This window comes from Gymnoscopelus microlampas (genome assembly GCF_963454915.1).
Source record: "Gymnoscopelus microlampas genome assembly, chromosome: 16".
Taxonomy (NCBI): domain Eukaryota; kingdom Metazoa; phylum Chordata; class Actinopteri; order Myctophiformes; family Myctophidae; genus Gymnoscopelus; species Gymnoscopelus microlampas.
Genome location: NC_139953.1, coordinates 41,661,508 through 41,683,347, shown reverse-complemented (window position 1 = coordinate 41,683,347; position 21,840 = coordinate 41,661,508). Strand labels below are relative to the sequence as shown.

The window sequence follows — 21,840 nt, the reverse complement described above, 5'->3', positions numbered from 1 at the left end:
TCATATTAGAACTGGGGACTCCCCACCCTGACAAGCACTTGGAATTGTATGCATTACATTTAGTTTGACTTGGTTCCACAGATAAACATTGTGAAAATAGTCTAACTGTTTGGCTATTTTCACAATATTCGGCTCTTTCTTACGTAATATTTCACAATTTGGTATTAAAAAACTCTTTAAAGTCATTCAATAGGCTATATGCACAGCAGCCATTTTGGAGAAAAATTGGGCCTCTTCTGACTTCCTTCACAGGTGTTACTAATGAAGGCTCTGTTCTATTCTGGTCAAACAGAGTCAGGGTGATGATATTGTGCATGTTGGCTCACTAGAAATACTAGTGGGTCTCAAAGTGTGGTCCAGGGACCCTCATGGTTCCTTGAGAGGGTGTAACTCTGAGAGTGTACAAATGGAACCAAATGAACCCTCCCGGGTCCATTTGGTTCCATTTGTACACTCTCAGAGTTATAGGGGTCCTTGAAATTAAAAAAAATGAGAACCACTGTGCTACACTAAATGAAACAGAGCCTTCATTAGTATCATTGGTAACACCTGTGAAGGAAGTCAGAAGAGGCCCAATTTTTCTCCAATATGGCTGCTGTGCATAGAGCCTATTGTAACTTTAGAAATGTGCAGATATACACTTATACTGTATGTTGCTTTGTTTACTGTTGAGTGAGAAAACAATGTTGCACATTAAGCTAATCATCTGGGGAGCCCCCCAAAATCATTTAGTGACCCCCAGTTTGGGAACCACTGGCTTACCTGCGGTCGTAGCCAGGCCCATAGGGGAACTGGGGTCGAGGCCCTACTCCTCCCATCCCAGGCAGGGGTCCGGAGGGGGGGCCGCGGGGGTACATGTCCTGCATGGCACCGCTGGCCATCTGAGCCGGGCCGTACGCCTCTGCAGGGAAACACAACAAAACCAAAACCCGTCAGCGGAGGCTTACTTCAAATTATTAAAAAATACAAAATAAGGTCTAATTATGAGATCAAAATAGCAGATCTACAAGTTCACAAGGTGTTGCCTTGCGACGCGAGCTTGTAAATTGGCTATTTTCGACCACCTTTCTGTGACACTGTCACAGCAAAAAAATAGAGGACATTCGTTTATGAAAAAACTAGGTTTTAGACAATTCTGTTGATTTACTCGTCCTATTTTCCAATTGCTTCTGAACCTACTTTTGGCTGCTGAAATGGACTAATTTCCCCTCAGGGATTAGGGAGGTTTGATCTTATTTTGAGCATAGCAACACATCTTTAAGACCAGTCCCCATTTTGACCACAGAGGGGCACCAGAGCCCCAGCAGATCGTTGATCAGCCACTGCAGAACTCAACCTCAGAAAAGTGAAAAGGGTGCAGGCGAACAGGCATGGAACGAACGTGGTATTCAAAATAAAAACGAAGCAATTCTTGTAAGAGGCAGTTTTGTGTTCTTTGTGCAAGTATTTACAGAAGAGGTTCTGAAACATTTTCATGGATTTGAAAAGATAGAAATTTGTAAGAGGTTTGTGTTACGATTGTTCGAAATTTCCCATAATTTGGCCCAGACGGCTGGCTCAGCGGTCCGGGCACCAAGGCTCCACTGTAGCCTGAGAGCACGGTTCGAGTCCTGTTCCCGACGATCTTTGCTGCATGTCTCTCCCCATCTCTCTCTCTCCCTGTTTCCTGTCTTTCTCTACTGAAAACTATAAGTAAAAGGCCAGAAAGCCCCCACAAATATCTTTAAAAAAAAACATAATTTTCCTATATTTTTCACAAACAAAAATGTGTTGCACTGCGATATGTTGCCACGGTATGAAATAGGGCAGTGGTTTTCAACCCTTTTCATATCAAGGTCCATCATTTATTCTGCATTTGAGCCACGGACCACCATTTGATGAGATTTAGACTCTCAGACCCAAAACTTGGAATATTTTGTTATCTTTGGATGCGATTTTGTCCACAATTCCATGCTGTATTGGTTGGTGTCATAGGAGAGATAACAGACAAACGTTGATCAAAATAACAATTATATAATTAAGTAATGCAGATGTTTAACAATAATTACCTCTTTAGAGTGCAAAATGAAACCAAATGGACCCGTAAGGGTGAAATAGGGGTAAAGTCTCTCCTTTTGCTTCTGTGCCGAAACTGTTCTATTTAAAGGAACTGCTTGGGGTAACACGCATCAGCTCAAAGACTGAAACACAAACTCAAGCGCCGCACGGTTTTACCTCTCAACAAAAGTAAGCATTTAACCCATTAAGATCTGAGGGCCGATTCTACAAATGTCTTCTAAATCCTAACAGTTTTCTATGCAGATGTTTAACAATAATGTAACTCTTGAGAGCGCTCTCAAGAGTTAAAGATCTATAAGGGTCCATTTGGTTACCAACTCTCCATCATTTAGCCATTTACCCGGGGACCACCTGGAACCCCCTCAAGGACCACCGGTGGTCCCCGGACCACTGCTTTAGGGGGTTCTAAATGGACACTTGCAGGTCTGTAACTCTTGAGAGATTACAAATGGAACCATTTTGTAACACTCTCGGAGTTATAGGGGTCCTTGAAATTCAAAGGTTTGATGATGACCACTAATACATCTAATGTGTGTTCTCTCACCTTTCCTCTGGCCACCGTACGGCTGCTCTTTGCTGGGGTCGTACTGCTGTAGTCTCATGGAGGGGTCTGCTGGGCCCCCTCCTCCTCCTCCTCCAGGCTGGTAGGGGCCTGGTCCGGGCCCTGGCCCTCGCTTAGCAAGGAAGGCTGCGTCGCTGCCCTCTGAGAAGGGGTCCTGAACGCTCACCCCGCCACTGCTGTTCCTGAGACAATATATTGAGTTTAGAGCAGTGGTTCTCTATCTTCATCAGCTCAAGACCCCATAGAGAAATTAAGACGTTTGACCCGGGACGCAAACTAGTGAAAATAACAGATCTACAAGCACACAACGCGTCGCGCTGCATTGTGAGCTTGTAAATTATGTTATTTTCGCTACTTCTTAAAAAATAATTAAAATGTATTTATGGAAATTATTAGATTTTTTGAAACACTTTAGAAAAAAAAATATTTTTTGTAATTAATGAAAGTTGTGATTTTTTTGTTTAAACTTTTTAAAATCGTTTGAAGACTTTTTTACAGGCATAATAAACCACTTGGACAGAACATGTACTACTAATGCATTCTCTCTAAACAATTACAAACAATAAAGTGGCCCTCAGCATTCCAAATTCTGTCAACTTCCTGCTTGTAACTGTTCCCACAGGAGAACTATATACGCTATTAAATACAACAGCGTTTAGAGGGCCAACTACCCAGCCTAGAAACAAATCCATTATCCACTATCCCTTATCATTACACGGCTTGGTTGAATGATTGATTCTGATTGGTCAATCACTGACCAATCAGTGTGTTATTTCTGAATAATGACCTACAGTATGAGCTCAATAACAGACCGCTGTCTAATCAAAGACTCAGGGCACCTGCTGCGCTGCTTGATTTTATGCTGTATCCAACCAGGCAGACATGTAAACAAACGCACAATGTCATTTACAACTAAACATTGCTCTCAAGAATGTTTTTCCAAACATTTGAAGTGAGAAATAGACGATGCAGTAAACGAAATGTATTCTTTTGTACAGTATCAACACTTCCTTGTTTTCCGAGGCGACTGGGTTGCGCTGGACGGACGACTTTGTTTTGTTGTTACTGGTAGATTTGCTCGTTTTTAAATTACATTAAGCCATTAAGACCTGGAACGCATCTGTGTCACTTTAGATTTCTTTGGCTATTCAAAAATAACAGATATACAAGCTCATAGCGCGGCACCGAGTGCCGCGCTATGAGCTTGTAGATCTGCTATTTTTCAAAAATCGTGAAAAATATTTTTTTATATTTTTTTCCGAATTTCTTTTAGGATTTAGAATTTGTTTATACGCGGCCTCAGGTCTTAATGGGTTAAATACATTTGTGTCATTTTTGGGGAACTTTTTGGGGCTGAAAGTGGTTACACGAGCAAGTTCACAGGATGTTGTTGACATTGGGTTTTCACACGTTCTCCTGTTGAAACCTGTGAGATGTATTTTTGTTGTGTACTGTACCTGTTGTGCTGGGGGGTGAGGTGTCCGGGGGTGGGCTTGAGGTCTCCGGGGGCCTCGGTCATGGAGCTGCTCCCTGTGGACTGGGGGGTGGTGGGACCCTGCAGAGAACCAGAGTTGGCTGGATGGGGTGGGGGGGGGAGAGAGAGATGGAGAGAAAGAGAAAAACACAGTGTGAGTTTGTTTTATTAGACTATTTAAGACCTGAGGCTTGAATGGCTTGAAGGCTTTTATCATGGAAAGTTTGTGCAAATCTTTGAATATAAGTTTTAAAGCGATTTTTTTAAACTCCGATCTGTGCTTCTGGGGTTCCTGGAACAACATATATTGAGGGGGGTCCTTGACATGGAAAAGTTGGAGCACCAGTGATATAGCAACATACTGTTAGGATTTAGAAAACATTTTTAGATATGTATTTGGCCACGGAAATTGTTGTTCTAGTGACCCCCAGAAGCAGAAGATTTGAGTTACAAATGTTCGCTTAAAAAATGTATATATTCAAAGATTTGCACACATTTTCAAGTACCCCAATCTACATGGTAAAATTCACAGTGTTAATTAACCCATTTAGACCTGAGGCCGACTCTAAAAACGCGTTTTCTGAAAAACGCCAAATATGTATTAAAAAATGACAAAAAATGTATGTTGCTCTATACTGTACATAGCAGTAACTATACCTGAAAGGTATAGTTACAATAGGTTCCGTCCAAAATTGTTAATACCGAGATCCATTTGGACCAATGGTGGTTCCCCGGACCCGACGTCAAGAACCAGCGTTTTAAACCATACATACACATTATGCACAGGGACTCGAACCGACAATCTTCCCATTCCCAGCCGTCCCGCTCTACCCACTCAAGCTACGATCGGCCCAAAGTCACACAGCCTGTATTACGTACTGTAAGTTTTGAGGTCCACAGAAATACAGCTTTTTATCACTTAAATTTACCGTTTTTGGAAGAGGACTTTAAATAAATCAGTGATGCCCAAGGATCATTATCATGGATGAAATAGGGCCTTCAGACGTGCCAACTTTAAAGTGGAATGTGGGCATCTACCAGGGACTGACTGTGGCTGGTGAGCCAAAAAGGTAATTATCCAGCCTGACACTAAATCAAGTCTTATAGTTGGTTGGTTTTCAAAGTGTCCTTGGAGGGGAACCAGGGGGTCCCCAGCAAAATGTGTTAATATAGTGTCACAATCATATAGTTTGTCTATTCAAAAATAGCAGCTCTACAAGCTAAGCTAATGCTATTTTTGAAAAATCTTGAGAATTTGTGCAAAGCTTTGAATATAATTTTTTTTAAGCAAACATTTGTAACTCAAATCTTTGCTTCTGGGGGTCCCTGGAACAAAATATTTGAGATGGGGGTCCGCGGCCGAATACATATCATTTTGGGGGTCCTACAATCACCGTTATAGAGCAGTGGTTCCCAAACGTTTTAGCCCAAGAACCAAAAGAGAAATTAAGACGCTTGCCCCGGGACCCAAACTAGTGAAAGTAGCAGATCTACAAGCTCACAACGTGGCGCGTATTTATGAAATACTTTTGAGAAATGTGGGAATTGTTTTTAAATGATGAAAAGTTCTGATTTTAATCACATTTTTTCATTTTAATGTGCCATGTGCTATATAACTGTCCCTATAACTAGGACTATGAAAATAACCATGAAATGGATGACAGTGTCCACTGTCCACAACAAGTACATACGCTATCGTTATAGTAAGGTTCTGTAACAGTGAGAAAGAATCTGGTACTCTGAGAGTGTACAAATGGAACCAAATGGACCCTTACGGTTAGAGGTCCATATGGTTCCATTACACTCCAGATTGTACAGACTGGGTAAAACAGTTTTTTTTCTTTTATGGGGGTTATGTGGCCTAGAGCATATACAAATTGGGGTCCTGTAAAGCAGTGGTCTTCAACAGGGGGTCCCCCCTAGGGGGTCCTCAGAGTTACTACAGGGGGGCTGCCAAATCTTTGTGTGAAACGATATTTATTGTTTACATTAAACACTAGCTAGCATCCCTTTTCTGAGGAGAACTTTAGCCAAAAATAGCAGATGTACAAGCTCACAACGTCTCGCAGCGCGAGGCGTTGTGAGCTTGTACATCTGCTATTTTTGGCAAAGAGGTATAGGCGTAGAGGGAAAAAAGAGCAGACCCAGTAAAAAAAAAAAAAAAAAAAAAAAGTTTAATCTGAAACACAATTTGATACAATATAGAGGGGGTCCCTGCTTCATCTCTCTCTCTGAGCTAAGGGGGGTCCTTGGCCTGAAAAACATCGGAAGAAAAAAAAGGTTGCGAATCGCTGCAATAGACACCACCTTGTCACCGCCACCAACAAACAAACAGCAAGATTTGAAAAGATCTTGCAAAGACAGTGGCAAGAGAGAAAGAGAAGGAGGGAGAGAGAGAGAGAGAGAGCGATGTGGCCAAGCTGCTAGCCATGCTGCTCAGTGTTTCACATGTCAACAATAGACCCACACGCCTCCATCTGTGCCTGCTATAATTAGACTGAAGGGGAGAGGGAGGGAGGGAGGGAGGGAGGAGGGGGGAGAAAAAAAGAGAAAAAAAAGGGCGAGCGAAGAGGAGAGAGAGAAAAAAAAAGTGCTGTGTCACTGGTGTGCGGTTGGTTTGCCGTGTGAAACTAGGTCAGGATGAGGTCAATGTTGTTCGCTCTGTTTCTCCTCAGGGATTCCCCCTCCACCCCCCCTCCCTCCCTCCCGCACCGATCCACCCTCCCCACCCCATCTCTCTCTCTCTCTCTCTAACACTATCCAACAGTAATTTATTCCGTCTCGAGATCAAAAGAGTTCAGGAGTGGATGATACAGGAATTGGATTATCGTGCACGGACGCTCACACACGCACGCTTTAGCCCATTCAATACCGGGAACGCATCCTACAAATGTCTTCTAAATCCTAACAGTTTTCGGGAAAACCGCATGTTGCTATAATATCAGTGGTTCTCAAACTTTTTCATGTCAAGGACCCCCCCGAAATGATATGTATTTGGCCGCCGACCCCCCCCCCCCCCCCCATCTCAAAATATTTCGTTCCAGGGACCCCCCCCATCAGATGCAAAGATTTGAGTTACAAATGTTCGTTAAAAAGAAATTTACATTCAAAGATTTGCACACAATTTTCAAGATTAAAAAAAAAATAGCAGATCTACAAGCTCATAGCGTGGCACTCGGTGCCACGCTATGATCTTGTATATCTGCTATTTTTGAATAGCCAAATAATAAAAATAATGGCTAAATCTAAACACTCGTTTCATTCACGGAGAATGTTAACAGATTTGTAAAGCATCAACGTCATTTCCTTGGGCGGTACTTCCGCCAAATTCAATCATTTCCGGTTGTCAACTTCCTAGACAACCAACATCCCAGGTCTTGCCCAGCCTAGCTCATTCCTATGTTAATGTACTTGGTGTGAGTCGGGAGCTTTTGTAAACTTTGTTGAGGTGTGAATTTAAAGTCGTTTTAAATCTATGCGTGTGCCTGCGCATGCTCCTGGTCACATATAGGCTCTAATATCAGCCTGACAGTGAGTCGCGAGTTCGATTCCTGAACCCTCCCTCTCTCTACCATACCATCCAACTAAAGGCAGAAAAGCCAAAAAACAACAAAAAAAAAAAGAAGGAACAAACAAGAGCACTTTTTCTACTCACAGGGTGAGGGAGGTTGGATCTTGGGCTTGGCAGCTGCGGCTTGTTTTTTGGCGTCGGCGCCGGTGGCCCCCGGGACCTCGGTCGGGGGCTCCTCGCCCCGCTCCACCTTACACTCGTAGGCGAACAGGTACTGGATGTACTGCTTCTTCAGGGAGCTGGCGGAGCTGCTGGAGGTGCCCACGTTCAGGTGAGTGGACAGCTCCCTCCACTTCTTGTTCTTGTTCACCTGTCGGGGGGGGGGGGGGGACACATGACACAAAAAGTATAGTCTCATGGATTAAGCAAAGGGATAATAGGCTCTATGCACTATATGCAGCCATATTGGAGAGAAATTGGGCCTCTTCCTTACTTCCTTCACAGGTGTTACCAATGATACTAATGAAGGCTCTGTTCCGTTCTGGTCAGGGTGCTGATATTGTGCACGTTGGCTCACTAGAAAGAACTAGACATTTGGTTCCCAAATGGCCCTTATGGTGGGTGTGTAAGTCTGAGAGTGTACAAATGGAACCAAATGGACCCGTGAGGGTCCATTTGGTTCCATTGGTTCCATTTGTACACTCTCAGAGTTATGGGGGTCCTTTAAAATAAGACAGCCACTGTGCCACACTGGAACAGAGCCTTAACTCATTCAGTGCCACTCGACGTCTAAGACGTGAAAAAAATGTTCAGAACCCAAGATATCATGATTTGAAAATGTTCTGCACCATTCACTTCTTGTTTAACTTCTTACTGAAAAAGGCTGTATCTCGGCTCCTAAGCACTTTTTTTTACAATGAATTTTGGCTCTGGCACAAGTAAGGAATGGGCACAATTAATTCCCAATATGGCTGCTGTGCATAGAGCTTATTGACGGCGAGCCGGTCATTGTTGAGAAATAAACATTAAATCCCAACGTGAATTCTATTGTTCTGGATGTCAGTCACCCCCCCAGAAGTTCCCTCTTCCACTCACCATGGCCAGTCCTCCGATCTCCCTCACACACAGATAGAGCCGACACAGGTCCAGGGGCTTCCTGCCCACGGCGGGGAGGAGAGGCACCGCCGTCCCCCTCTCCTCCATGAAGGACAGGTAACGGTCCACCCACGCCCTCCGCTCGGGCTCCCCGCCCATCTCGTACAACCGCGTGATCTTCTCGTTGGTCATCGTCGCCACGCTGGGCTTCTGGACGGGACGGCAAATGCAGGAGGGACAATCAGTCACAGAGAACAAAGCTTTTGGGTTTTCATTTTTTTGCGGTAGCAACTAAAATGTTAAGTACGACATCTCACTGTTGTTTAATAAGCTGCAGTTCATAATTTGACAATTCTTTTTGAGACAAAACAATATGATTTTGACTATCATGTTTTTCAGTCCCAGATAATGAAAATCACCACATAAAGACCAAATTATGGTTAGTAAATAACTAACTAAATAACAAAAACTATATATATAAAACAAATTGTTAACTCAAATAAAGAACAAAAGAGGCTTTTCATATAAACAATACCGAACTGATGTAGAATTGTCTACTTGCGTCTTAACGTGTCTTTATGCTAAACCATAAATACAATCATAATTATTATTTATCACTAACTGAAACTGTGTTTAAAAACAAGGGGGAAAAAAAGAAAAAACTAACTAAAATGATAGAGAAAATGCCCTTAATTTGAATAGTCTGCTAAACAGATGTTATGCTGTTTCGTATTTTGCCAAGTCCCGAAAAAGACGTGCAGTGATTGGCCAGTACAGTCCCTTTGATTGGCAGTTGTGCCGAACGCTCACCCCATGATTTAAGAGACTGTGGTGGCTTGTGTGGGACAACCAAGGCATGGATGCGTGTGTAATGACATCTAATAACAGATTCATGAGAAATAAATGTTTTGTCTTAAGTAGCAATATGCTTATGGGCTCTACTCTATGCTACGAGGGCTGCTGGGGTCTGCTGAGGAAACTGGACAACAGAACAATTCAGCAAATAGAACCCATGGCCAGTCATTTAGGATCAATATAAGTAGGAAAATTAGCCTACAGTACATGTTATTTAGTCCGGACTTGTCCTTTAAGTAAAATAAATTCTGCAACAAATATAACAATAATAATGAGTGTATTCCAACCATTTCAATCTTTTCTCAATGTGTCTCAAGGCTCAAAGCTCTTGACAGCTTCTGCCTTGAAAAAGTCTAATTAAGTATTCACAACTTTTTCAATTCAAAATGTTTGGTTTTGAGGTCAGGAGTCCGATTGGAAAGCACTGTAGCAGACAGACGACAGACAATGGACCAGATGAACAGAGTCAGACAGATGAAACTCATTCAATCCCTCGTTGAATGGCACAGTAAACTGTCACAAGACAATAATTAATAGTGACAAAATGAAATAAACACACGATCATCAGACACTAACATAATGCATGCCGTGCATGCATTCATGGGCACAGACGTTAATGTTTTCTCTAAGCATCCTTGATGACACAGTTCAACCATATACTACAGTATATCTCGTATAGTCATTTATCCTGAAAAAACAGAGGTTAAAATTGGAAGCAATGAATAGAGAGATGGAGAAGAGATCAATCGGACAAATTCATTTCAATCATTGTTACCAATAAATGTTGTGGTATCGATCTTGAATGTTTCAAGTTGTGTATTAATTGTACTGGAGATGATATACAGCCCAGCTCTACAATCTGCTGTGTGGGACTTTCTCATTAACTCCATATCTCCATATGAAGGGTCCACGTCATTAGATAAGGCCATTTTCTGTTCATGGACATTTTTGTGAATCAAATGTTAGTTACAATCGATAAAAAGATATTATGAATATACTTTGCCTGATATTTTTGATGCACTGTTATTCTATAATTTATGACAATCAAGCTCACAATGCATCGCACTGTAATGCGTTGTGAGCTTGTAGATCTGCCATTTTTGCCATTTGTCGTATGACCAAGTATACAGTATAGGGCTTAAACCTTGAAGTATATGACGGTGTACTATTTGATTAGCATTATCCAGCTTGCCATGTTTTTAAGCTGAACTGGAATGCAGACTATAAAATGTCCCCCCTGAAGTGGTTAAGGAAAGCTGCAGGGCCCTAGTAACTGCTTGCAAAACACAGACCCAATCACATCTTTGTTTCTATAAATATATACACAAACAGTCCAAGCTAAATAGACACAAACACATACTTGGCCCTTGCTGGTAGAACCCCTATGTAAATCAATCTATTTTTGTATCAAACGCTGCCTGTGGATCAAATCTATTTTGGCTGGCCTCTCAAGCTATTTTCAAAACATTTTGAAAAGTCCTGGAACAAAACCTTTTCAGATGGGCGTCTGCAGCCAAATACAGTACATACGAATCAATTTGGGGGTCCTTGACATTAAAATGTTTGCTAACCACTGGTATTAGGGATTAGATGTACCCGGCTATGAAGCGAGAAAGGACATCAAGATGTCCTGTCCTGTGTTTCTATCCTCAGTACACTGAAACTAATTCCTGGCCACACTGGTTGCTATGGGAACACAGATTCTCTAGAACCTTGAGGACGGGACGTTTTAGAACCTCGGGAACATTCCGCATTTTAATGAGAAAGTCTCACGTTTCACATTGTTTAGAGTCAAAACAAAACACATACGCTGACGAAACATTTTTAAAAAGCTGTTTGGACAACCACAGAGAACCATAAGAAAAAAATACAGCAATACATGTATTTATTTGTTGAACGCTGCTTGTCAGATGAAAACCATGTACCCTCCTAACACCATGCATTCACAGGTCAAGAAAAACATCAGTATTTTTCAGATGGACTGAATGTGAAGTATTGACATAAGTCCGTGGGTTCTGGGCCTCAGAACCATAAAGGGTGGATAACTTAGTGCAGTATTTTGGGGCCAAAATTCACCCGATGGTCCAAACTGGAGTTGCAAGGTTTTTACAGGACAGCAGCAGAAACCAAGGCTTTATGGTGGAGATGATATTCTCCTAAACCCAAATGTTTTGGAACTAAAAAAGGAACATCAAACAGACTACTTAAACTCTTGTGCTCCTTTTAGACTTTTGTTTTGCGGCAGCCTGGGCTGTCTTTAGGGGCATTCCAGCGAGACCATGTGGTCCCGAAAACATTCAGAAGCTCATAAAAAAAAGATATTTACAAGAATAATCTGGACAAGTGATCAAAAAAAAAAACTCCCACTCCTACAAATAAACTGTCTCGTAGGGGGCATTCCAAGCGGAACACGTGCTCACACATTAAAAAACATGTAAGGATGCCATCTGCTTCAAAACATGCTCAGAAATACAACTACAATAAATGAGCTCTTTTTTAAGTGACACGACTTGTCTTAACCCATTTAGGCCGATGTGGAGGAACACACTATCCCTTCCAGTTGCACTCCCGGAGTCCCACTCCCTGCTGAACAGGTGCCCTGGACCAACCTGTGGGAGTACTTTGTGCAGTGAAAGAGATCACCCTGTCCTGCTGACCACCCACCCACCTACCCAACAAAGCCAATTGTGTTCTTTAGAAGAGCGCCATGGCAAATGCACCGTGGAGGCATACTGCCAAGCACAATGACACTTTGGTAAAAGGTTCTGTAGTTGCCTTGCCATGATGCAACTACAAATAATGGTAAGGTACGCATCTTCAATACTTGGTTCGTTCATTCATTCATTTTACCATTTGAATTGGGAAGAAAATTCGGACTGGATCCATATTTTCAAATAGTAAAATCAAGAGGAAGAGGACATCTTTAAAAAATGCTTCAATGTTTTTTTTTATGTTATATATTGGCAGCTTTGCTTGCATTGGTTTATGTCAATTATGTCAATTATGTGCTAAAAGAGTCGATTCACCGTGCAATGTCAATGAGGAGATTTTAGGAATATCAACAGTGTTGGGAAGTAACTAAAGTAATATGTAACTTAAAGTAATATTATTACCTTTTCCCAGTAACTAGTAACGTAACTAATTACTTTCACGTTTTGAGTAATAATATTACCTTTACTTTTTTTCAAAAAGTAACTTATTACTTTTTTTCACGTGCCTCGTGGTACTCTGGGTTTGAGTGTGTTTATTTGATCCTGTGTTGTTTTTGGTCCATTGATATAATGGTAGACTGGTTGGGATCGAGTTGCTATGCAGGCTGCTTGCTGATCCGGTCTAGAGCGGATACGGAAACGTTGCGCACTTGTCTGTGTGACTTATTATCAGCTGCGGAAGGGCGGGCCGCCCTTAAACCGGAACAAACAGTGTTGCCATGTCTGCTTATTATAAGCGACTTGTTAACCGATGAAGATGCGCCGTAAGCTTGTAGGTCGGCTATTTTCTATATATATTATTAGGCAAAAAATACATTAAATACATTTAAAATACTTGTTTCCATTGAGGTCCTTAGTATTCAATTCATAGTCGTCAAATGGTTTTCATTTAGTCTGTAAGTTATGAATTCATACACTGTAAAAGTCTTAGTGTTAATATAATTCAAATGAGTGTACAATGAGGATTTTACAATGTAGGCTGCAGAAAAGAGAAAAAAACAACTGCTAATGTTGAAAATGCAAAGTCAGACTTTTGGGGAGAAAGGATGCAAATTATTGGGGGCGAGAAAAAAAAAGTAACTAAAGTAATAAGTAACTAGGTACTTTTGGCAGGGAGTAATAAGTAAAGTAACTACATTACTTTTTAAACAAGTAATATGTAATAAGTAACATATTACTATGTTTTAGTAACTATCCCAACACTGAATATCAATTATTTCTAATCAACATAACTATTGAAGATATCTTGCCAATATGTGTAATTACATCATACATACACACACACTACACAAACAAAACGTCTAGTGTCTTTCTGCTTTAGGGAGAATTCTGTTTGGAACAATACTTTTACAGCTAAAGTGGCATAACGTTTAAGGATAATAATCCAAACAGACCCTTCCTACTACACTTACTATAATACTGCTATAATCCCCAAGGTGCACATGTGTTCCTTTATGTTACCCACAAATACCGTAGATAAAAAAATATATATATCTGAGTAAAAAAAGCCATTTTCTGTGTGCTTTTGAGGCACTTACAGGGCTGCTGGGATTCCTGGGCCAGGCGGAGCCGCTAATACTATCGCTGTCCTCTGCGTGACAGGAGGACAGGCTAGCAGAGCTGGGGGACATGGGGGACGGGGTGGGGGGCTGGGACATGGTGGGACAGTGAGAGGAGCTGTGGACGTCCTGTGGACCAGGGGACAGGAGGACAGGGAATCAAAACCGTGTTCTCACACACACACACACACACACACACACACACACACAGGGCCGTAGGGCTGTCACGATTACAACATTTAAGTTGACGATTAATTGTCATACAAATAATTGCGTTTTGTTTTTGGCATTGAACATTGGAGCGTATGAATAAAAAACACATTTATGTTTGCCTTTTAGGCTTTGTACTCAAAAACTGCATATGACAAATAACTTAAATAAACAAAAAATGTATTTAATAATTGTATATATTTATATCCAAAACTGATCTACAAGCTACAAGTCACCAAGTGATGCGTTGTAAGCTTGTAGATCTACCATTATAGCAAAATGTTTGAAAATGTATGAAAATCTTTCAACATGAAAACGATTATGAAGATATAATTGCCATTATCTCAATTTTGTGATTAGGCGAGTATGTCATAATTGTGACAGGCCTACACATACACACACTTATGCCCACACACACACACACACTCATATAGGACCACCTCAGCCACCCACGCCGGCATATGCACCCCCCTCACACACACACACACGCACAGTATCAAGGCAGACAAGCGGCCAAACCATTCCTCAAGCTAGGTTAGTGTTCAGCGGAACACAGCCAAAGCAGGAGAGACAGGTGTACAACACACAACATTATCATGTTACCGTACATTCTTGTACCACAGACCAGTAAGGAACACATCAATAAATGTAATGAAGTCTAGGTGTCCAACGGTTAATCTAATCGCTAATAACGCTATTTTCCCCTGCTATTTACACCACTGTTATATATAGTATATATAAAGGAGCTTAAGTGGTTAATACGACTAAACCGATTCACTCAATTTAGTCAAAAAAATAACAATCAGCTCAGAAGATAATCAATAGATGCAGTCCCCCGAATAATGAAGAAAAGCAGACATAAATGGCTGAATGCATTGATTATGGCGACTGTCCAGATCAATAAACACACATCTAGTATCAAAGCACAGACAACACCTAGCAGGACAACAAGTGTCACACGTCACCTGCTCTACTGAAAGCAGTCGCATAATAATAATATCTAGAATTTATAACGTGCTTTAGTCAACATGTGTTCTTTACATGTGTGTGTGGGGGCCAGGCCAACTTTATTAGGGGGGAAAAAACGTAAAAAACGTAAAAAACATAATAAAAAAAAATTCCCAAACCATAAAAAAGGGTCCGTGAGCATGAACCAAAAATGGGTCCCGACCCATTCTTTGGGAAACATTGATTTAGACATTTAGAGGAACAAAATTGAGAGGCTGACAGACGTTCTCAAAACATCGCTGACAGTTGACAGTTATAACTACTCCGTAATTGACATTAGCTCACTCAATACTGTATGAAAAGTCCAAATATTTACAGTAATACTGCCCTCATTATAAACCCTCTTTCTGAAACTGCATTTAACTTCAAATGTGCCATCATCGACATTTGACTTACTTTATTCACTCTCCATTTCACACGGAAAACTTATATGAACAGATACTTAAACCGGCTGATTCAAGGCAGAGCGGGTCACAGAATGGCAATGTCCTTTGAAAGACACCCGTCTAGCACCGGTTTCCCCCGATCAAACTACACCCTCTCTATGGGATAATGAGGCCAGGGTTGAGAGGAGGAATGCACACAGAGCCCAAAAAACAAAAAGGTGAGGTTTTTACACGTCCGGATGCAGTCTTAGCCCACTCAATCCGGGAACGCACGCGTGTCATTTTCGATTTTACACTACTTTGGCTATTCAAAAATAGCAGATCTACAAGCTCGAGTGCCGCGCTACGAGCTTGTAGTTCTGCTATTTTTGAAAAATCTTGAACATTTGTGCAAATCTTTGAATACATACATTTTTTTAAACAACATTTTTAACTCAAATCTTTACTTCTGAGGGGGGGGGTCCCTGGAACAACATATTTTGATGGGGATCGGCGGCCAAAAACATAATTTTGGGGGTCCTTGACAAGAAAAAGTTCGAGCACCACTGATATAGCAACAATAGTTTTTCAGAAAAAGTGAAGACATTGTTGAGACATTTGACAGTTACAAATGTTTGCTTAATTTTTTTTTCCAAGATTAAAAAAAAATGAGCTTGTATATCTGCTATTTTTTTAATAGCCAAAGAAATCTAAAACAACAGAGATGTGTTCCCGGATTGAATGGGTTAGGAGAGGATAGATGGGAGAAAGCAACTTGAAACCTAAATCAAGGTGTGTGAGGAAAACAAGAACAGAGGTGAGAACAGAATAAGGAGTGGGTGTTCCGGAGCGCGTTGTGACTTCTTTTCTTGGTTTATGGAGATGGTGTGGTTATTTTGGTACTGTACGTGCCTTTGTCAACTCTAAAAATCATTGAAACATCAGGCAACAACGTGAATGTACGTCAACTAAGTACGTACACGTAACAGACTCACAACTCCGGCGGTAAAAGGATTCAATTTTCTGAGCCCTCTTTTCCCGTTTTTTTAAACATCAAATTATTACACTTTGTGGCTGTCGGGTGGAAACCTTGTATGTCCAAAACCGTTACTTTTCAGGATATGGAAAATAGAACCAATGGATCCAGTGTACTTATTATTTAGTCACAAGCTCTTATTAACCCATTGAGACCTGAAGCCGATTCTACATGTCTCCTAAATCCCAACAGTTTTCTGAAAAACGTATGTTTCTATATCAGTGGTGCTCAATATTTTTCATGTCAAGGACCCCCAAAATTCTATGTATTTGGCCGCCGACCCCCATCAAAATATTTTGTTCCAGGGACCCCCCAGAAGCAAAGATTTGAGTTAAAAATGTTCGCTTTAAAAATAGATATATTCAGAAGATTTGCACACATTTTCAAGATTTTTCAAAAATAGCAGATCTACAAGCTTGTAGCGCGGCACTTGGTGCCGCGCTATGAGCTTGTATATCTGCTATTTTTTAATAGCCCAAAGAGTAAAATAATGCTTTTTAGCTCAAATCTAAAAATGACACAGTTCCAGGTCTTAGGCCTAATGGGTTAAATATTTATAAAACCCACAGACGGACAATTTCTTTCAAAAACAGTGAAAATATACCATCTACTGAAAAGGCTCGCGTAGATCGGCTACTTTTACGCGACACCCTTATTAATTAATCTTACTAATTTACGGAAAAATATAAAGGGTTGAAATATGGACCTGGAGATACCGGGTTTCTGCACGACAGCAACGACTTGCAAAGAAGAAACGAACGGCCTTGCTTTCTTTGGAAGTTATGACAACAGCTTGTCAAATTCTTGTGCTTTTTCCCCTATTCGTAATGAAAGAAGCCGCGTTTGTCGCGTTTGCTGCATTTGTCAAACACATGCTGTTAGAGCAGGCTCAGAGAGAGGCGGGGGGAAGCAAGGTTTGATTGACAAGGGAAACAGCCAATCTGATTGGTAAATAGATCTCTAAGAGGATCTTACCTTGGGTTTGGGTGGTTCTGCGTTGGGGGCGTTTCCCTCTTTATTTAGGTCCGCCCTCTGCTTGGGCTCCGGAGGACCGCCCATCCCCTCTGGTGACATCATCATGGGCCCTGGATAAGAGTGTAAATTATACTCAACTTAATAATAATAATAATAATGTCCCGGACGGCTACCGTAGCGGTGCGGGTCAGGGGTTCGAATCCTGATCCTGACGAGCATTATGGGTGTCACTCCCCATTTCTCTCTCCCAATTTCCTGTCAGTCTACTGTATAATATCAAATAAAGGCAGCCACAATTTGTTTAAAAATAATAATAACTAGAAAAAGTGCTCCTCGGAGCACAACTCTCCGCCAGAAGACTTGTGTTGGTTCGAAGGTCGCGAAGGTCGCTATCCCTCTTGTATATGTAAGTGTCCTATCCATCCTGTCTGGGTAAGTGTCCTCTTCCGTTCATTCTGTGTAAGTGTCCTATCCCTCCTGTCCTATCCGTCCTGTCTATGTAAGTGTCATATCCCTCCTGTCTATATAAGTGTCCTATCTGTCCTATCTGTCCAATAAGACAGATAGGAACAATTGGACCGCGACTACTTGACTACTTCCGGTTCGAAGGTCTGGGAGTGAGCTAGTGGCCGGATTTTCGGTATTGGAATCTGGCTTATCACAGTGACACATGTATTTATAGGTCGCTATCCCTCTTGTATATGTAAGTGTCCTATCCAACCTGTCTGGGTAAGTGTCCTCTTCCGTTCTGTCTGTGTGAGTGTCCTATCCCTCCTGTCTGTATAAGTGTCCTATGTCATATCCCTCCTGTCTATATAAATGTCCTATCTGTCCTATCTGCCAATTATGTATCAGCCATGGCATTTCATGGTTCCCGTCTTACCTCACTCTGACAGTGGCGGAGACACTGTCAGAGTGATGCCATGTATATATAGGCCCGGTGGCGTCACTAGCCAATCAGATCACAGTATTTCACGTGTCACGTGAGGCTTGACCAATCGGTGTGTCATGTTTAGAAAGTGAAAACGCAGTGATAACAATACTCTCCTGGCGGAGAGTAATAATCATTGTGTTTTGTAACTGGGGGGGTCTTTGAAATTCTAAACGTTGAGAATCACTTAACCACTTGAGCCACTTTGCCTCTGGGGGCACCACCTCCTTTTTGGTGTAGAAAGAGGAACTCGGTTTGGCTCCTAACCTTTCTTAGTCCACTCCCTCCCGGGTGCGTCTACACTACGTATGTTTAAGGCAGTGGTGCAGACAGATTCAGCTGTTAGCAGAATCTTTCTGTCTTGAGAGATTACTTGAACCCTAGTGTCCCTATAATTGGGGTGAATAGCTGCCGAGAATAGCCGATCTATAAGGCTCACACTGAAGCACAACAGGGTCGCGTTCAGCTCATAGATCGGCTATTCTCGGCGAAGAGATTTTATGCAACGGGAAATTCCAGCAGGCCTAGTACAGAACCCTGGGGGACTCCGGTCAACTAAAGTATATAGGGTTTAAGTGGATAAGTAGAGGTCATTGAACTAAAATAAAATGAAGCAGGGCTCCTGTACTACCGTCCTTACCTGAGGGTGGGGCGTTGTAGTGCGGCCCCTGGGGAGTCATCCTCCCAGAGTTGGTTCCCGTCTGCTGGCTGTAGGGGCCACCGGGGCCCAGCCCCCCTCCCCCTCCTCCTCCTCCCATTGGCCCCATGCCTGGGTAGCTGCCCTGCCTAAACACAACGCACGAGAAAGAGAACACAAACAGGGGGGGGGGGGGTTAAAAACTAAATGATGTCCAGCTGTGTGTCAGAGAGAGGAAGCAGAGGGTTAACGGTTCAAGTTGACATAGAAGCCGTGCAGTTAGTGCCGTCATCACCACATCTGAAATACAACGGAGAGAGAGAGAGAGAGAAAGAGGGAAAGAGAAAATATGGGATAAAAAAAAGAAGAAAGTCAAGCAAATAAGTTCATCATCAAATCCTAAGGAAAGGAAACTACAGGTTACAAACGTAACCCCGGTTATTTGATTAATATGAGCGAGATGCAACGCTAATCAAAGAACTGAGGTGAATTGAACACAGCTCTATTTATCAATGAGTTAGTTGGAGAGGAGAGGAGAGCTTGCGGTTAGTTCCTGTGTGTCAGTGATTCAGATCCAGTTCAACAGTTCCATCAGTAGTTACGTTAGTACCGTATTTAAGCACAGTATAACTGCAGAGCCTGGCAGTCACAGGGATTAACACCCGAACACCATGTCAAAAACTCATTTTCAATTACAGCGCTGTAGAACAAATTAAAAAGGCATCATTAAAATGTTAAAATAAGTTGTGCATGTTTTACTGCCGATAGTTATTTTGTATTTTGGAGCTCATCTTTCTTTATGCATAAATGCATTCAGTGGCTCCTTAACCAGTGGCTCTCTCCTCCCCCGTATTCAGCTGTTTGTGCATGCTACCGCTATTTGCATATTTGCCGGGAATGTCAGACTCCACCAGCACCACTGGAAACTACCATATAGAGGAGTGCTTACATTGAATGGATATTGCAACAAAAATGCCAGCGAGAAAATATATCACATAAATATATACTGTACATATATATATATATACATATATTCATTAAAAAAAAGGAAAAGTAGCAGATCTACAAGCTCATACAGTGTTTTGAGCTTGCAGATGTGCTACTTTTGATGTTTTTGTGTGATGCTGTGGTATGATCGAGTAGGGTGTTAATTTATGAAAAAACAAAAAAAGTTTGAATATGGAGATATGTTTCTGCCCTATATATTTTTTACACACAATTTGTTTTTAAAGGGTCTACACCATGAATTTGAAAAATAATAATAATATTTAATATCATATTGTTTATGTCCCTCAAATGTTTTTCAAAAGGTTTGAGCCTAAATCAAGCCTCAGATATACTTCCAACATTCCAACTAACTTCTCTCTGGCTTATAAAGCACTTTCAGCTGCAATACCAAAACGTCCTTTTGGGCAGAGGGGTGCTACTGAGCAATTCTGTCTGTCAAAAAATACATGGGCAGAAATGCAAGTGATGTCACTTGCATTGCCATTCTGAGATGGCCTGTTCAGACACGCCCATTCTGAAAATCTCTGAAATGAGAATGAATGACTGAATGTTAAAAAATATATTTTTTGGGGTACAAGAGACACTGGGGAGCCCAAAAAATACCCCCCCCACCCCCCCCCCAAAAAAGAAAAAGAAATTCATGGTGTAGCCCCTTTAAATTGTTATGTTTAAGAAAGTAGGTAGCTGATATATTGCACTTTTACCTTAGCCCTAGGTATACTCTTGGTTGCTTGTTTTTTGCAGGAAATGCACTTAAGACTTCTGGTGATTAGTAGTTTTCGTTCCATACCTATGTTGAATACACTTATTGTAAGTCGCTTTGGATAAAAGCGTCTGCTAAATGACTGTAATGTAATGTAATGTAAATGTATAATGATCTTAAGGATCTTTATTAATTTACTGAAACCATCATTGCATACGTGTACTGTAGTACCCATGTGTCTGCCAGGCTCGCTGTGAACACTAAAAGCCCCATAAGCACCTACCCATAATGCTCTGGGGGCAGAGGCACCGCGGGGGGCCCCTGAGCACTGCTAGCCTGCTGCTGCTGCTGCTGTTGGGAGGGGGGGTGGTGGTGGTGGTGGGGGTGGGGTTGAGAGGAGGAGGGGGGAGGAGGAGCAGGGTGGTGGTGGTGAGGGTGGGGATGATGGGGCGAAGGAGAGAGCGCAGGGCGCGCACCCGGCCAAGACTGGTGGTGGTTGTTGTTGGAGGGATAGACGGGGGAGCGCACGTAGGGGGGCCTGTATAGGGAGGGAGGAGTGGGGTTGTGCAAAAAGTGAAACAACATTTTTAAATGGCTTTTCAATCTTGAATCTGAATGAATACAATATGTAAGTAGGCCCTGTCACAATTATTACATAATCACCAATTTTTGGGGGGATAATCGGATAATATTCATGTTTGTTTTTTTAAGTGTAAAGTTATTAAATTATGCAAGTCATATCTGCCCTGTGCACCTGTTTACGAAGCCTAAATGCCAAACAGAAATGTAATTTATATTCATAATGTTTAACGACAGAAACACAAATAAATCGTTAATTGCAATGAATTGATCGCCAACTAATCGTCAAGTAAAATGTCATAATCGTGACAGCCCTATATGTAAGAAAAGGAAAATACATCATTTCTTGACCTGCTCACCACAGAAAAACATTCAAATGTCCATTCATGTATATCTACTGAAAGTGTAGTTGTACCAATAATTACATTATGGGGGCTAACGACTATGACCCACATTTCTTATACAAGAGGGAAAAAAATTACAAAACAGCTAATTGTGTTTCCTTTTTAGTGAAAGATGGAGCTAACAGGGGTAAACAGTTATAGTTTTAAACTATAATTGAA

The 21,840-nt window shown here is 41.6% G+C and overlaps 1 protein-coding gene across 5 annotated transcripts in view; it reads right to left on the bottom strand.

Annotated features, from left to right (window-relative positions):
• The window catches only part of arid1b (AT-rich interactive domain 1B), a 91,966-nt gene that overhangs the window by 10,585 nt on the left and 59,541 nt on the right, over nucleotides 1-21,840 (bottom strand). For 2 of the 5 annotated variants that reach the window (XM_084081786.1, XM_084081787.1), the window contains exons 8-16: nucleotides 20,982-21,236; nucleotides 18,991-19,136; nucleotides 17,420-17,529; nucleotides 13,805-13,954; nucleotides 8,701-8,910; nucleotides 7,750-7,975; nucleotides 4,078-4,195; nucleotides 2,603-2,802; nucleotides 763-901 (exon numbers count right to left, since the gene is read on the bottom strand). In XM_084081786.1, the coding sequence (XP_083937912.1) occupies nucleotides 763-901; nucleotides 2,603-2,802; nucleotides 4,078-4,195; nucleotides 7,750-7,975; nucleotides 8,701-8,910; nucleotides 13,805-13,954; nucleotides 17,420-17,529; nucleotides 18,991-19,136; nucleotides 20,982-21,236 (1,554 nt within the window). The remainder of the gene's footprint in view (nucleotides 1-762; nucleotides 902-2,602; nucleotides 2,803-4,077; nucleotides 4,196-7,749; nucleotides 7,976-8,700; nucleotides 8,911-13,804; nucleotides 13,955-17,419; nucleotides 17,530-18,990; nucleotides 19,137-20,981; nucleotides 21,237-21,840) is intronic. The other 3 variants (XM_084081788.1, XM_084081789.1, XM_084081790.1) reach the window with 3 other exon arrangements.